Raw genomic sequence first — 15,432 nt, 5'->3', positions numbered from 1 at the left:
CCTTCATCGGGGCATCTCCCTGCAAATACAACACAGGCCTAAAAAGATCTCTTAAAAAAGAAATCTTTCAGGAAGAAAAGGCCCATCCCTCAGGAGGAGATAACACATTTCCATGTTGGATTTCCATCCATCTGGCCTAAAAAGATCTCTTAAAAAAGGGATCTTTCAGGAAGAAAAGGCCCATCCCTCAGGTGGGGATAACACATTTCCATGTCAGATTTCCATCCATCTGGCCTAAAAAGATCTCTTAAAAAAGGGATCTTTCAGGAAGAAAAGGCCCATCCCTCAGGAGGAGATAACACATTTCCGTGTCGGATTTCCATCCATCTGGCCTAAAAAAATCTCTTAAAAAAAGGATCTTTTTTTTGAGGGATGAGAAGCAAAGGCCCATCCCTCAGGTGGGGATAATACATTTCCATGTCAGATTTCTATCCATCTGGCCTAAAAAAATCTCTTAAAAAAGGGATCTTTTTTTTGAGGGATGGGAAGCAAAGGCCCATCACTCAGGTGGGGATAATACATTTCCATGTCAGATTTCCATCCATCTGCCCTAAAAAAATCTCTTAAAAAAAGGATCTTTTTTTTGAGGGATGGGAAGCAAAGGCCCATCCCTCAGGTGGGGATAACACATTTCCACGTCGGATTTCCATCCATCCTTTTAGGAACGGAAAACCCACTGTAAAACCACGAGCCCCCATCTCCCTCAGCACTCACATCCTCCCCGTCATCCTCGTAGTCCAGCGCGTCCTCCTTGTGCCCGTCCACCCTGAGGAAGAGCTCGGCGCCCATCTTGCCGTTGCAGCCGCGGAACTCAGCGGGCAGCAGGGCGGCGGGGCCAGGGCCAAGCTGGCGCATGGAGGGCACCCTCAGCAGCTCGGGCAGCAGCTCCTGGGAGCCGCGGCGATCCAGGGACTCGGCCCGGCGCGGCGGCGAGAGCCGGCTGGGCGAGCCGGACTTGGCGTCGTCCGAGTCGTCGTCCGTGCTGCCCTTGCCCTCTCCGGACAGCAGCGATTCCCGCTCTCCCGACTGGTTCTTCTTCTTGAGGCTCGGCGCCCGGCCCAGGCTGTTCCAGCTGGAGCGGCGGCTGCCCCACGTGCTGCTGGTGGCCCAGTTGGCGCAGGGGGAGCTGCGGAGGCTGGACTGGGAGAGAAGGGAGGTGTGGGAATCCGTGAATTCGGAGGGTTTTGGGAAAGGTGAGAAAGGCAGGCCTCACAGAGGGGCACCATTTGTGGCTGCCTGGGGGCTATGTACAAATCACCAGTGGGATGGGACTGCTGGGAACGTGCCTTGAGCTGTTGTATTTTCCAGCATCAGTCTCATTCCATGGTTATGACAACGGGAAGATGCCAGCAGCTCACATCCCAGGCAGCAGACAAAGAGTTTTTAATGTTACAACTCACTTTAAAAGTTTTTTGACCAATCACACAAAGCAAAAATACATTGACAGTAGTTCCATCCAACCACTATAAGCACATGTACCTTTGGTTAAAACAATGCTTGCTCATTTCAAATACCTGCTGTAAGCCTTGAAACACAATGCACAGAGCTCCATTATTAAGCTTAGAACTCCCTAATATCTCACTAGATAAACTTTTCTGTAGCTTAGGGAGTTATTCTAGACAAGTGTTAATACACAAACCATTGTTCTATTTGTCTTCACTCTTCTACTTCTTATATAATTTCTCTGCTGACAAATCTCATGGCTGCTGCTTAGCTCTAATCACCGTTCTGCTGTTTCTGAGGCCTGCCTTTTGCAGCTTTCCCAAAACCCTCTGATTTTATAGATTCCCACAGGGAGGGAGGAAGGGCTTGTTTGCCCCCAAAGGATTGGGGAGTTTTGCCCAGATTGGTGAAAGTCACGGCCTCCCCCTCCCACCTAGTGGTTCAGGTTGTTGATTTGAGGTTTCTTGGTTAATGTACTAATTAACGTGGTGGGTTTACCTGCTTCCAAAGCAAAAGAAAAAGAGGGAAGTTCCCAACATCTATATGTTTTCACTTGTGTGTTCATAAAGGCATGTCAGTTAAACAGATTGTTAATTCTCAAAGATAATTAATGATAAATTTTTTGTCAAACACAAAAGAAACTGCTAGCAGATTCTGTCAAAACATCACTGCCATGGTGCAAAACCAACACAGCACCACTCCAATTCCATCCTTGAGATGGGAGCACCCAGCAGGGCCACACTGAACCTGGACCACACCTGGAGCACAGCCTCCAACTCTCCATCCTGGTGACTGCCTGGCAACACCAACGCTCCATAAAAATGAACCCAAAGACATCAATAAGTGGTATTTTGCTGAACTTTGCTCATGTTCTGGTAGTTTCAGCGCACAACTTCCCTGCCTTCCAAAGAGAACATGAGTCACCCAAATGCCTCGTGGGAATTGTGCCCCTATTTCCATCACTTTCCTCCCATTTGCCATGAGAGGAAGTGGAGTGAATGTTCCTCCTCCACAAATTTCAGTGCCTGTCTGCACTCTTGGGCAGGTACAGGCAATTCCCAGGGTGAGAGAGCTGAAGGTCAGTGCAGAAAAGCCAGGAGGAAAACTCCTTTTCCTTCCACACCCTCCTCCCAGCACAAACCAAGGCAAACTGCCTTCCTCCTCCTCCTCCTCCTCAGTGCAGCCCTGCCTGCTTCCCCTCCCTCTGGCTGGTGGCACTGAGAAAGGATTGGAAGGATGAACATCCCTGTCCAGCAGCTTGCAGTGCCATGAAAGCCCAAGGCAAACAGCAGTCAGCTCTGTTTGCTTTTCAAAGGCATTAGGTTGACTAAGCAGCTTAGCAAGGGGGATGGTGGCTGTGCCGGGGCGTGAGGTGCCTTCACGGTCTGCTGCCTTGATTTGAACATGATCTCGCAGCTCTGGAGCAGGGGAGTGGGATGGATAAACAGCAGCAGAAATGCACTCTGCCTGCTGCCTCTGCTCCCTGGGTGCCCACCCAGAGCTGCCCTCCCACCCCCCTGCTGCAGGCACGGCTGCCAGAGCAGCAGCTCAGCCTGATCCTGGCACTGTGAATGTCACAGCCTCTGTGGGGACTCAGTGCCTTCCAAAGGAATTGTGGAATTATGGAATGGCTTGGCTTGGAAGGGACCTTGAAGATCATCCCATGCCATCTCCTCATTCCAAACCCCTCATCCCTTGTTCCCCTGATTTCCCTTCCAACAGGGCTGTGGGACTGTCACCAGAGCTCAAGGGAAAATGTTTAACTCCCCTGACACAGTGTAAGTTCAAGATACAGCCCCAGAACACCAAGGGGCTGCAGGTCTCATCCTTACAGAACACCTGACAGCTTCTCCACGACATCCCAAATGTGTGGTGTGGCTGGAAAAGATCCCTGCTCCTCCTCTGAGGGGTTGGGAGTAGCTGGACTCATTCAGGTTATGGCTCTCCAGTGAGATTGGCAAGGGCTTCCAGGGAGGCAGGAAAACCCTGGATCCTGGTACATCCCTGTTTGCCCTTTCCATGCACTCTCTGTCCCTGGCTGTTCTGCTGTCCCTGCCCTGCCCCAGCTCTGTTCTCCTCCTGCCTTTCTACTCTTTTTCCTATTTCCTTTTTCTACTATTTCCCCCCTCCACCACCCTCCTTTTCATTTTCCAGCAGTGCCTGTCCCCAATATCCCACATGACCCTAAGCTGATCTCAGCCAGTGCTGACAACACCCAACTTATGGGATCAACCCCTGTCAGGGCCATTCCCTCAATCCTTGGGGGTCCCTTCCATCCCAGAACATCCCACCAGCACCTGGAAACCAAGACCCTACAGCGCCCTGTGTCATTTGTTGACCACAAGAACCCAGGACTGGGACCAAGGGCTAGGACCAAGGACTAGGACCAAGGCCTAGGACCAAGGGCTAGGATCAAGGACTAGGATCAAGGACTAGGATCAAGGACCTACCAAGGGCTAGGACCAAGGACCTACCAAGGACTAGGACCAAGGACCTACCAAGGACAAGGACCAAGGGCTAGGACCAAGGACAAGGACCAAGGACTAGGATCAAGGACCTACCAAGGACTGGGACCAAGGACTAGGACCAAGGACTAGGACCAAGGACTAGGACCAAGGACCTACCAAGGATTTCTGGTCGTAGCCTGTGGGGTCCAGCGAGGCGTTGCTGCCTCTCCTCGAGTCGCCGAGGGCGTGCAGGGAGTCCAGGTGTGGGGAGCACTTTGGGGTGGGCATCGGGGTGGCGGCCGTGCGCAGGATGATGGGCGGGGGCATGGCCCCCCTGCCCTCCAGGTGCCCGTTGGGGGTGACAGCCAGCGAGTACATCTTCATCTCTGCAGGGAAAGGGGATAGGGTGGCACGGTCATGTTCTCTGAAAAATTCCCTTTGCCCAGGGTTTTGCTGCTGGGAAGCTGGGAAGTCTCAGAGAAAAAGGAAAACAATAATGATCTGATTTGCTTCTCCTGTGTTTTGCTGCTTTGGAATGTGTTTGGAGATTGTTTACCAATAGGTGGTTGTTTCTGCGGTTGTTTCACATGAAACCAATTGTTTCACATTGGTTTTATGTGAATTGTTTTGACTCAATGGCCAATCAAGGTCAAGCTGTGTCAGGGCTCTGGAAAGAACCACAAGCTTTCATTATTATCTTTTTAGCCTTCTGTCTGTATCTTTTCTGTATTCTTTAGTATAGTTTAATATAATATTTTTATATTTATAATATATATTTAATATAATATAGTATCTTAATATAATAAATTAACCTTCTGAGAAGATGGAGTCAGATTCATCATTCCTTGCTGCCACAGGGCACCCTGCAAATACAATACCAGAGGACACCACGTGAGGGGACGCTGCTCCTGGGGACCTCCAGGAGCTCTGCCAGGTGGAGCTGTGGGCAGTGAGATCCCCCCAAGGTGCTGAAAGGCATTGGGTGAACGCCACAACTTCTTAAGAGGCTTTTGGGAACTCAGTGTCCTCCAAAGGAGTTGTGGAATTATGGAATGGCTTGGCTTGGAAGGGACTTCTGCGTCCCCAACAAGTGGCTCTGCTCCTTCCTCAGCGGAATTCCATCTGCTCCCCACAACCAGCATCTCCTTGGATGAAACAAATCCTGGTTTAAAAGCATTTGGAGGGATCCTCACAGAGCCCAAGCTGGGAATCAAAGGAAGCAGGAACTGAAGAGGCTCCTGTTTGCCATCATTCACTGTTAAAATGTGTGATCCCTTTTTGTCACCCCTCTGGCTGCAAAGCGAAGGCTGTCACCTCCAATTCCATGTTTTTGGTACAGCAGAGCAGTGTGGGCCTCCCCTCAAACCGACTGCCAGACCCTCCTGGAACACAAATGAGCAGCAACATTTTCCATCCATCAAACCTCACCCAAATGCATTTTGTGTGGGAAACCAAAAGGAACAGATGAGATCTTGATTGATTGGAAAAGCTGCCGAGAAGTGGGGTGAGAACATTGCTGTCAGCAAAGCACTCTGTGCTAATGGTGCAGGAGGAGGGAGGAGACACGGCTAAAAATTCTTGGGGAACGTTTAAATTAGAAAAACATCTGTCTAAAGGAAATATCAGTGCTCATTTAGCCTCCCCTACACTTTGCAGAGCTGCTCTGGTGACTTTGCAGTCAGATTAATTGCTAAATTAGCTGGATTCTTCCATTGTGGAAGCAGAGCTGTAGCTCCCAGATCCCCAGGAAAGTGCAGACACAAAGCCCCACCTGTTGCTCTGAGGTCTTTCAGCTTCTCAAACTCGTCCTCGAAGTTGGCAGATGTCTTGTCCTCATCTGTGTCTGACCTGTTGGCATCTCCCTGCAGAGAGGAGGAGGATAATTAACAGACCAAATTAATTAGGATTCCTCAGCAGCTCTGAGATGCCTCTGCTTCCCATGGGTGGTTTGTGCCAAATTCCCTCTGAGACCACCCTGGGAATGATCCCAGGCAAGTCCCTCTCCCTTGTTTTCACTCATTTGGATAGAAAGGACCATGCTGTGGTTTTCACCGTGTCCCTGCCGTGTCACTGTGCTTCCTACACAGCTCCAGGAACAGCGAATCCCAGGGGAAAACATCCCAGAGCAGCTGGAATTGCAGGAATGACTGAGAAACCTGGCGTGGTGGGGCTCCTTGTTTGCTCTCTCTGTGATCCCTGCTGAAAGCACTTGGGGTTTGATGTCAAAGGGTGCCAGAGGGATTTAATTCTCTGTTTGACAGCACTTTCAAATTCACTTAGACCCGGAGAGCCTGATTTGCTCCCTCTGTGCTGGCTGGGGTTGTTTTGGGAAATCTCTTGGCAACCTGAGGCAGAGGGCATGGGGCCAGTGTGCCTGGCAGCCCCGCAGCAGCTCAGGACAGGGAACAGCCACCCTCACCCTGCCTTTCCTCCTGTGATTCCAGCTCGTTTTGGACACATCTGCTACCAGAAATGATCAGCCTGGGACACAGGAGCCATCCTCAGGCTCTCCTTGCTCAGGGAGGGATTCCAGCAGAATGCCAGCAGGAATCTGTCTGGATTCCTCAGCACTGCAGAAACCTGTGCAAACTGACAGCAAAGGGCTGCATGGAAGTGCTGATCCCTGAGAAAGCAGCTCAGTTCCTTGCCTGGTGCCTGGACAAACCCCCCCAGTTTCCAGAGGCATGGTGCTGAAGTGGCAATGAGCTTCACTTTGCTGTGATTTATTGCCAAGAGCTGCAGCCAGGATGACTGAACGGCTCGAGCTCCCTGATTCATCTTTGTTTCACAGCAGAAACACCAGCGCAGAGTGGATGAAAGATCTGCACAATTTTGGGAGGTTTGCCTGCTCTCCCAGAGCAGCTCTGGGGGGGATTTCAAAATGACATGGGAACGGTGTAAACACAAATACGCAATTATGGCCCTGCTTGAAGTCTGGCTACTTGTACTAAACACAAATGTACTAAAAATGGGTTTGTGGCCATTAAAGTCTGTTCTCTTCTAGGAAAACTCCTGGCAGACTTGCTCCAGAGGCAGATCAGGAGCTGGGATCAGGCTGAGAGCGTGTGCTGTGCTTCACAGGACAATTTCAGTGCCCTTGCTGAAGCCCTGCTGACGGTTCTGAGTCAAGAGCAGCTCTCAGCTGTCCCAGGAGTCCTTCTCCAGATAAATAAAAGAAACACCTGAGCAAATGGAGGAGAAATTCCCCTCAGTGCCTCCTGTGACTGCTCAGAACAGCCCCTGTCAGAGGCAAAGTCAAAGAGGTCAAACCAAGAATTCCCAGCGTAGCAGCAGAGCCAGGGACGACAAAAGCAAACCCGGCTCCACAATAATTTTTCTTTGGTTTACAACCAGAGCAGCCTGGTTTGGTGGAAGGTTCCCTAGCTGTGGCAGGGGGTTGGAACCAGAACTTTAAATTCCCTTCCAAGCCAAAGCATTCCAGGATTTTATGATTTCCCAGTGCAAGGCTTGAGTGGAGCCCTGGCAGCTGAGAAGGGTTTTGTGTAATGCCTCTCCCTGAGACAAGTGACAAGCCCACAGGCCTGATGTCAGGATTGATAATAAATGGGAGTGGAGAGCAAAATGTGCCCTGCAAATGCCATGCCTGTGGTTGCTGGCCCTTGGGGTGAACGATCCAGGCTGGGAAAAGCAGAGCTTGCACACATTTAAATCATGGTCTGAAACAGCTCTGAAAGGAGCCATTGGGGCTGGGCAGGGAAACCACAGCTTGTCTGGAGGAGCAATCAGGCACTCAGAGAGCTCTGGCTTCACATCAGCACCGGCTTCAACCTCCCACAGGGCAGGGGAGGAACGGGAGCTGCTCCCTGCAAAGATCCCTAAAGGAGAAAACTTCCTTCCACCTCAAAGCAACATCCTAAAGATCTGAGAATTTAATGTCAGGAACCTGGGAATGGCTTTTGAGCAGCTGTGCTCCTGGATTTAAATATTCCAGAAGGGGCAGAATTCCAAGGGAAAGGACAGGGCTCATCCTGCCTGGTCCTCGGGGCTGGAGCTGGCTGGAACATGTGGAATCCCAGGACAGAGCCATGGACAGCACAGCTCCATGAAGGGAAAGTCCTGAGCCCTGAGGTCCCTTCAGGACCAGGCAACCAGCCCTTATCGAGGGAAGCCAGCTGATTTAATCTGCTGGGATTTTAGTAAAACTTCTGAATGTATTGAAAGCCTGAGTCCCACCATACAGAAACACAAACCATGGAGTACATGGGAGATTTGGTGAGTAAAATTAATGCTAAATTATCTTTAGTAAATCACACAGCAGACTGTGTAGGAGATCAGAGTCCTGGTTCCCCAATTCCCATTCCACATCCAGTGGGCTTTAACTGCAAAGATTGATTCAGAAGAGCTTCAGGTGCCCAACACAGATCATCTGCACCCCTTAAATTAAAATTTAAATTTAGGGCTGCAAAGATTGATCTAGAAGAGCTTCAGGTGCCCACCAAAGCTCATCTGCACCCCTTAAATTAAAATTTAAATTTAGGGCTGCAAAGATTGATCTAGAAGAGCTTCAGGTGCCCAACACAGATCATCTGCACCCCTTAAATTAAAATTTAAATTTAGGGCTGCAAAGATTGATCTAGAAGAGCTTCAGGTGCCCACCAAAGCTCATCTGCACCCCTTAAATTAAAATTTAAATTTAAGGCTGCAAAGATTGATCTAGAAGAGCTTCAGGTGTTCACACAGATCATCTGCAGCCCTTAAATTAAAATTTAAATTTAAGGCTGCAAAGATTGATCTAGAAGAGCTTCAGGTGCCCACCGAAGCTCATCTGCACCCCTTAAATTAAAATTTAAATTTAAGGCTGCAAAGATTGATCTAGAAGAGCTTCAGGTGTTCACACAGATCATCTGCACCCCTTAAATTAAAATTTAAATTTAGGGCTGCAAAGATTGATCTAGAAGAGCTTCAGGTGCCCACCAAAGCTCATCTGCACCCCTTAAATTAAAATTTAAATTTAGGGCTGCAAAGATTGATCTAGAAGAGCTTCAGGTGCCCAACACAGATCATCTGCACCCCTTAAATTAAAATTTAAATTTAGGGCTGCAAAGATTGATCTAGAAGAGCTCCAGGTGTTCACACAGATCATCTGCAGCCCTTAAATTTAAATGCAGGGCTGCCTGCCTGGGTAGATGTTTTCCCTGCCATGGATCATCCCCACACGTGTGTGTCAGCTCTCTCCCCCTCCCTCAGCCTGGATGTCTCACCTCTGCCTGGAATCCTTCCACCAGGATGGCCACCAGGAGGTTGAAGAGCACGTAATTGCCAAAGGTCATCAGGGCCACGAAGTAGAGGGCGGCCCAGGAGGAGGTGGAGGCCATCCCGTTGTAGAGCACCACGTTCCAGTCCTCCTGCGTGAGGATCTGCGGGGAAAGGGGAACCCTCAGCTCCTCTGTGCACTCAATCCTGCCATTCTCCCTCTCCTCCTGACCTTTCCACCGGCAGCTCTCCTGAGATGAGGCAGCAGGAATTGCCTTTGTTCAGCTCTCTGCACGTGTGGTTGGATCATGTTGTAGAAATTTGCCTTTATTTAGATCTTTGCACCCCTGCTGGCCAAGCCTGCCCTCCCTGCAGGCACTGCCCTGCCCACAGAGGACACTTTAGATCCAAGATATCCCCAGGTGAAGGATGCACTGTCCTAATCCCATTGCTTCCTGGAGGTGTTGCCTCCTTTGATAACCATCAGAAGATAACAGACCTGAGGCCTCAGATCTTGTCTCCTTTCAGGCTGCTCTTTAGAAGGCAGCTGGAGCTGAAGGAAAGGGTAAGGGACAGGATATTTATTGAGATAAATGACATTGGGTGGCTCCACAACCTCAGGGAAGTTGTTTCCTTCAGGTAAAAACATTGGGAAAAAAAAAAATCCCCATCACTGCAAATCTTTGCTCTGAGGGATCTTCCTCAGGGATTTTCACTCTCCAGCTTCAAAAATCTTAGAGAAATGGATGACAGGCTGATGTTCCACATTAATTCTTGCAATGGAAACGGCCTCAAACCCCCTGAACCAAGGTGGCTTTGGGGACAGGAGTGCTGCACTGAGTCATGCTGCTCAATAACCTTCCTGGGACACAGGACTGAGCCTCTGTGCTCCGTGCCAGCTGCATTTCCCAAGGGACTGGGAGGAGAAATGCAGCAATTCATGTGTTGGGAAGGGAAAAATGGGAAGCTCTGAGGCTGGGGCTGATTTGTCCTTGTTCCTTTGTGAGAATTTTTATCCACAGGGAAGGCTCTGGCCTGGTTTCCACCTTGAGTGATGCTACTCTGCCTTCAGAAACTTCATTTACACTTGTTGCACTCAGATTCTAAAGCCTGAGCTTTGAAACATGAAAAGTCTAATTTTTATACTCAAAATATCCTTGAAACAGCATTAACCATTATTCCTCTGTTGTGGAACCTGCCAGGAATTTCAGGCACAAACCAGGCTGCAAAGGAAACACAACTTTTTATATCAAGGCTTCCCCAGCACCTCCAGCTCTGATTTGGGAGGGGATTTGTCACCCCCAGTTACACAGAATTGTTTGCAAAAGGCAGTGAAGGAGACAGAGATCTGCAGAGTAGGAGCGGGATGGGCAGCAAAAAGGAAAATAAGAGTGAATCCTTTTACTGATAAGAGATATGGACAGTGCTGATTTTGAGTAGATTTCTTCTCCATCAGGGCTTTTAAACCCATCTCTACCCTAATAACTCTTCACTCCAAATTTGACACCTCCTGGAAGAGTTTAATGGAATAAAACCTCGTGTTCCCCCTAAAACATCCCTGAGGACGCAGAGCTTACCTGGAACACAGTCACAATGGCCCAAAGCAAGGAATCAAAATTCTTCCTGTCTGGAACCGTGTCTCCCGTGTCGGTTTTCAGGCTGAACTTGCACCCAAAGAGATGCATGCCAAGGATGCTGCAGTGGGGAAAGGGGCAGATGGAAGGAACACCTGGGTGAAATGTGGTTGCAGGGAGGATTGCAGGGGTTTTATGGATATTTTTCCACTCCCAGTGGGTTTTTTTTTGACCCCGCAATTCGGTTCTCCTGCCTCACATTTCATTCCAGTTGTCTGCACTGAAGGAAAATCCAGGATTCTGCTTTGTCTGGAAAAATGACAAACCATGCTGCCAGCTCCCTGGTTTCCAAGCAAAGGATTCTGAGGGGCATTAGAGGGTCAAACAGACAGAAATCTTGGGAGCTGCACGACTTCCATCCCAAATCTAACACTGGGATGGTCCAGTCAGTGACAGGCAAAGCTCAGGAGCCTCTGAGGGGCAGTGATTGCCTGTTTGTGTCCTTCATTCACCTCTGGAATGATGGCATTCCATGAAAAATGAGCCAGAAAGGGGCAAATATCCCACTGTGAGCATTCCCCCTGATGCCTCAGGTTTTGGCTTTTATATTTTTCAGATTCTCTGCTGTTTTAGTGTGCAGTTCTAGGCTTCACATTGTGGGATGGTGAGTTCTCTGCACAGGGAGACAAAACAATTCCTGCTCTAGCTGGGGGACCAAGGACAAATGATCCAAATCTCAGGCCCAAGAGCACAAACACCGTGGGCTGAGGAGAGAAAAACAAGGACAGGACTGCATAACCTAAAGCTGTAATTGGACAATTAACTCCAATATGCGAATGGAGCAGAACTTATAAAAGTGAGAGACCCCGTGAGCGGTCGTGCATTTTGGGACCATTTTGGTTCATCTTGGCTGTAGCCCTGGCCAGGCCCAAGGTGTATCCATTGAGGCCTTTTAATAAATCCCTACTTTATTCTTTAACTCTGTCCAGCCTCTGTTCTGTTCTTTAATTCTTCCATCCTCTGTTCTAGCCCAGCCTTCCCAAGGGATCCCCCCCACACCGGCACCGTGTCCCCATCCCCGAAGCAGAACAACGCCTCAGGAAGAGCTGAAACACCTGAAACACCAAGAAATACCTGAAGATGAAGATGAAGAGCATGAGCAGCATGCAGAAGGTTGCCACGTTGTCCATGGTCTTCATGAGCACCACGAGCTGGCGGCGCAGGGCGGGCATGAAGCGCACGAGCTTCAGCACACGGAGCAGCCGGAACGTCCTGAGCACGGACAGGCCCCCGTCCGACTGCCCAATGATCTCCCAGACACTGCGGGGACATGGGGACACTGCTAGCACCAGCAGTTCTGCTCCCTGGCAGCTGATCCCCCCAGGAATCCCCCCTTTTCCTGCTCCTGGAAGCAGCTTCACTCCCAGCGGCGTGGTCGCACCTCTGGTGGCACGGTTCATCTGCTTTACAGCTGGTTTTGGGGTCAATTCCCTCCTTAATTCCCTTTTTTTTTCCTGAGGTTCTCCATGTCTGCACCACGATAATAATGTGGATCACAATTTTATCCCAGGAATATCCATTCCTATGATATAGGAGTAACAAGCATAGCTCTATTCATTAAAACAAAATCCAGCATCTCTTAAGGGAATTAGGGAAACAAAACCCCACTTCAAGTCAATAGGATCAATAGTTCTTATGTCTCTTGAGTTATTTATCTTCCTTCAGAACATCCAGAGGGAGTTTTGGGGAGGTTGGTTTGATCAGACCACAGAATGACCTTTGATCAGAACCTTGAACCTTGTTTAGATCAAAGGGATGTGCCAAGGGCACTCTCCCGGTTTGCATCAGTGTGCCTGGGATTCTTTGCCCCAAATTACTGATTGAGGGGTGACCAGAAAGGATCCCAGCACTGGGACAGTGTTCCTGGGGAACACAGCAAAGCAGGGCCCTCCCTTCCCCTCCTGCTTGCCCAATTCCAGCCCAGCTGGGGTCATTTGGGAGAGGAGGGCACTGCTGGGGTAGGGACACTCCCAGGACCCCTTTCCCAGGACCACCCCAGTGCCAGATGTGTGGCATAAACAGGTTTTCCTCTCCATCTGCCAGGTTGATTTACTTTGGACAGCCCTCCTAAGGACAGGAATCCAGAAGTCCAGCACAATTACAGCACACCCCAACCCTGGATGAATCCAACAGTTACAGCACAATTATAGCACACCCCAACCCTGGATGAATCCAAAAGTCCAGCACAATTCCAGCACACCCCAACCCTGGATTAACACATGGAATCACAGAATCACCAGGTTGGAAGAGACTTTGAAGACCATGGAGTCCAACCCAGCCCTAACATCTCCTCACCAACCAAACCATGGCACTGAGTGCCACATCCAATCCTTTTTTAAACATATCCAGGGATGGTGACTCCACCACCTCCCTGGCCAGACAATTCCTGTGCCCAACCACTCTTTCAGTAAAGAACCTTTTCCTAACACCCAACCTGAATTTCCCTTGCCATCCCTGATCTCCACCCCACTCCCCAGCCCTCAGCTGGAAAACCACAGTGGGGGAAGCACCTGATGACCACGATGATCCCGTCAAAGATGTTGTAGGGGTTCTTGATGTAGCCAAAGATGCCAAAGGCCAGGAGCTTCAGGAGCATCTCCAGGGCAAACATGCTGGTGAAGACGATGTTGCTGATCTCCAGGGCGTTGGTCAGCTCGTCTGGCTGCGGAGAGAAAAGCAACGTGGTCAGAGAAAATGGGAAATGTTCCTCCTGCTGGGATTTGTGCTCCCTCTGGAAAGCCATGGAGGAAAAAGAAATGTCTGAGGGAACAGCAGATGAACCTTCTGGAGTTCCCTGTGAGTTTTACTGGGATCACAGGATCCCAGCCCAGCTCTGGAGCAGCTGGAGAACAATTGTGCCCAACCCAAAATAATTCAAGCTAAGCAAAGGAGAGGGTTTGCTCACTGTTCCAAGCCAGAATTATCCAGGCTGGAATCTGCCTGGATTCACATGGATCACTCTGCTTTTACTGCACTGACTCCAGCAGAACTTTATGGGTCCTGCTATATGGGAATATAGAATATTCCTATATGTGATATAGGAATATCAGCTCTACTCATTAAAACAAAGCATTTTCTTCCAGACATCTCCTAAGAGAATTAGGGAAAAAAAATACACTTAAAGTCAGTGGGATGAATAGTTTTATGTTTTTTGAGGTACTTATCTCCCTTTGGGAATTGCCCCCAAAACCCCAAAATGGTGTTTCCTAAAACCAGCAGATTTTAAGTGCCAGCAGCGTGGCCCTGAGTGCCAGGAGTGCATCCAGGATCTCCGAGTTTCTCTGGGTATACAAGACTTTAATGGAGCTGAAACCCAAGATTTTTCCATGCCCCTCTTCTATCCCAGCACCACATTCCCTCGGGCTTCCACACATTCCATTCCTTTCCTGGGAAGTGCAGCAAAGCCTGCCCAGCACCCAGGCTCCCAAAACAATGGGAAAAGGTGGGATTGATCTGCTCCCTCCCTAGAGCTGCTCCCTCCAACAGCACCTGGCTCTGCAATGAGCATTTCTAGTTCCAGGCCTGCTCCTTTGTGAGACAAAATGAGTCTTTTTCATTTCCTTTTCCTCAGAGTAATAACATTGTCTGGGAAAAAGTGTGATTTTCATATCTGACTCATCTCCTGGGCTGATAATAATTTCCTTTATTCCCCATCCCTCGTTAGGGGGGCAAAAATCGGCTGGTTTGGGGGATGCTGTTGCACTCCTGGAGGCTCTGTAACACATCCACACTCAGCAAATCCAACCCTTGGCAGGGGAAGGAGAGGGTGAAAGAGTTAACTGGGATTTGGGAAGAGCCCACACATCCCCTCCAGCCCGTGGGCTGCTAATGAGCCATCATTCACTGCTAAATTACTCCCTGCAATCGTCTGTCTGCTGCTCAACCATTTATCCAGGGGAAGAGCACTCAGAGCTCCAGGTTCTAATCCATAAACTCGGATTGCCATGGGATACCAGGAAGGGAAGGACTGGGAAATTTGCAGGGCCCGGTGCAGAGCTCATCCATCCTATTCCTTGCCAAAACTACCAGGTGTCATGGTTCGGAATTAAAACAATTAAAAATTAAATCAAAATTTAAAAAATATAAAATTAGCAAACCAAAGCCACTACACAAAATTAGTATTTCCACTCAGTTTCGAACTGAAACCCAGTTTCCAAACTGAAAATTAGTATTTCCACCCAGTTTCAAACTGAAACCACCACACCTGGGGAGAGGCAAAAAACCCCAACCTCATCAGAGGCTCAGGGCTGCTCTGGGATGGAATTTGACCAGCGCTCCACAGAGACTGATCCCAAAATAGCCCTGCAGGCTCCCAGGCTGTCCTGCTCCAAGCCACTCGGTGCTGGCACCGTCCCCGAGCTCTCTGTCAGGACCTGGCACGTTCAGGGTCCCCCCAGGCAGGGCTGGAGAGGGAACTCTTGACAAGGAGCAAAAGAACTCATTAAGGTCTGGTGTCCCTGCAGGCACAGCTCCTGGAGCAGGGTGTGGGTGGCAGGCTCAGGCTGGGAAATGAATGACAGCTGTCAGCAAGGAATCACACAGAATGCCAGGATCTCTGAGGTGGGAAGAGACCTCCAGGACCATTCAGTCCAGGCTGGGCCTGATCCCCACCTTGTCCCCAGCCCAGAGCACTGATTGCCACCTCCAGTTCCAGTTCCTGACCAGGCTGGGGCAGTTCCAATGCCTGACCACCC

General features: G+C 49.6%; 1 protein-coding gene across 3 annotated transcripts in view; it reads right to left on the bottom strand.

Annotated features, from left to right (window-relative positions):
- The window catches only part of CACNA1H (calcium voltage-gated channel subunit alpha1 H), a 161,575-nt gene that overhangs the window by 38,551 nt on the left and 107,592 nt on the right, over positions 1-15,432 (bottom strand). For all 3 annotated transcript variants that reach the window (XM_074553205.1, XM_074553207.1, XM_074553206.1), the window contains exons 11-17: positions 13,249-13,400; positions 11,813-11,998; positions 10,682-10,799; positions 9,113-9,268; positions 5,662-5,752; positions 4,068-4,276; positions 715-1,140 (exon numbers count right to left, since the gene is read on the bottom strand). In XM_074553205.1, coding sequence (XP_074409306.1) covers positions 715-1,140; positions 4,068-4,276; positions 5,662-5,752; positions 9,113-9,268; positions 10,682-10,799; positions 11,813-11,998; positions 13,249-13,400 — 1,338 coding nt within the window. The remainder of the gene's footprint in view (positions 1-714; positions 1,141-4,067; positions 4,277-5,661; positions 5,753-9,112; positions 9,269-10,681; positions 10,800-11,812; positions 11,999-13,248; positions 13,401-15,432) is intronic.

The sequence above is a fragment of the Zonotrichia albicollis genome, chromosome 16 (genome assembly GCF_047830755.1).
Source record: "Zonotrichia albicollis isolate bZonAlb1 chromosome 16, bZonAlb1.hap1, whole genome shotgun sequence".
Lineage (NCBI taxonomy): Eukaryota > Metazoa > Chordata > Aves > Passeriformes > Passerellidae > Zonotrichia > Zonotrichia albicollis.
Note: the sequence above shows the minus strand (reverse complement) of the source record. Positions and strands in the feature narration are given on the sequence as shown.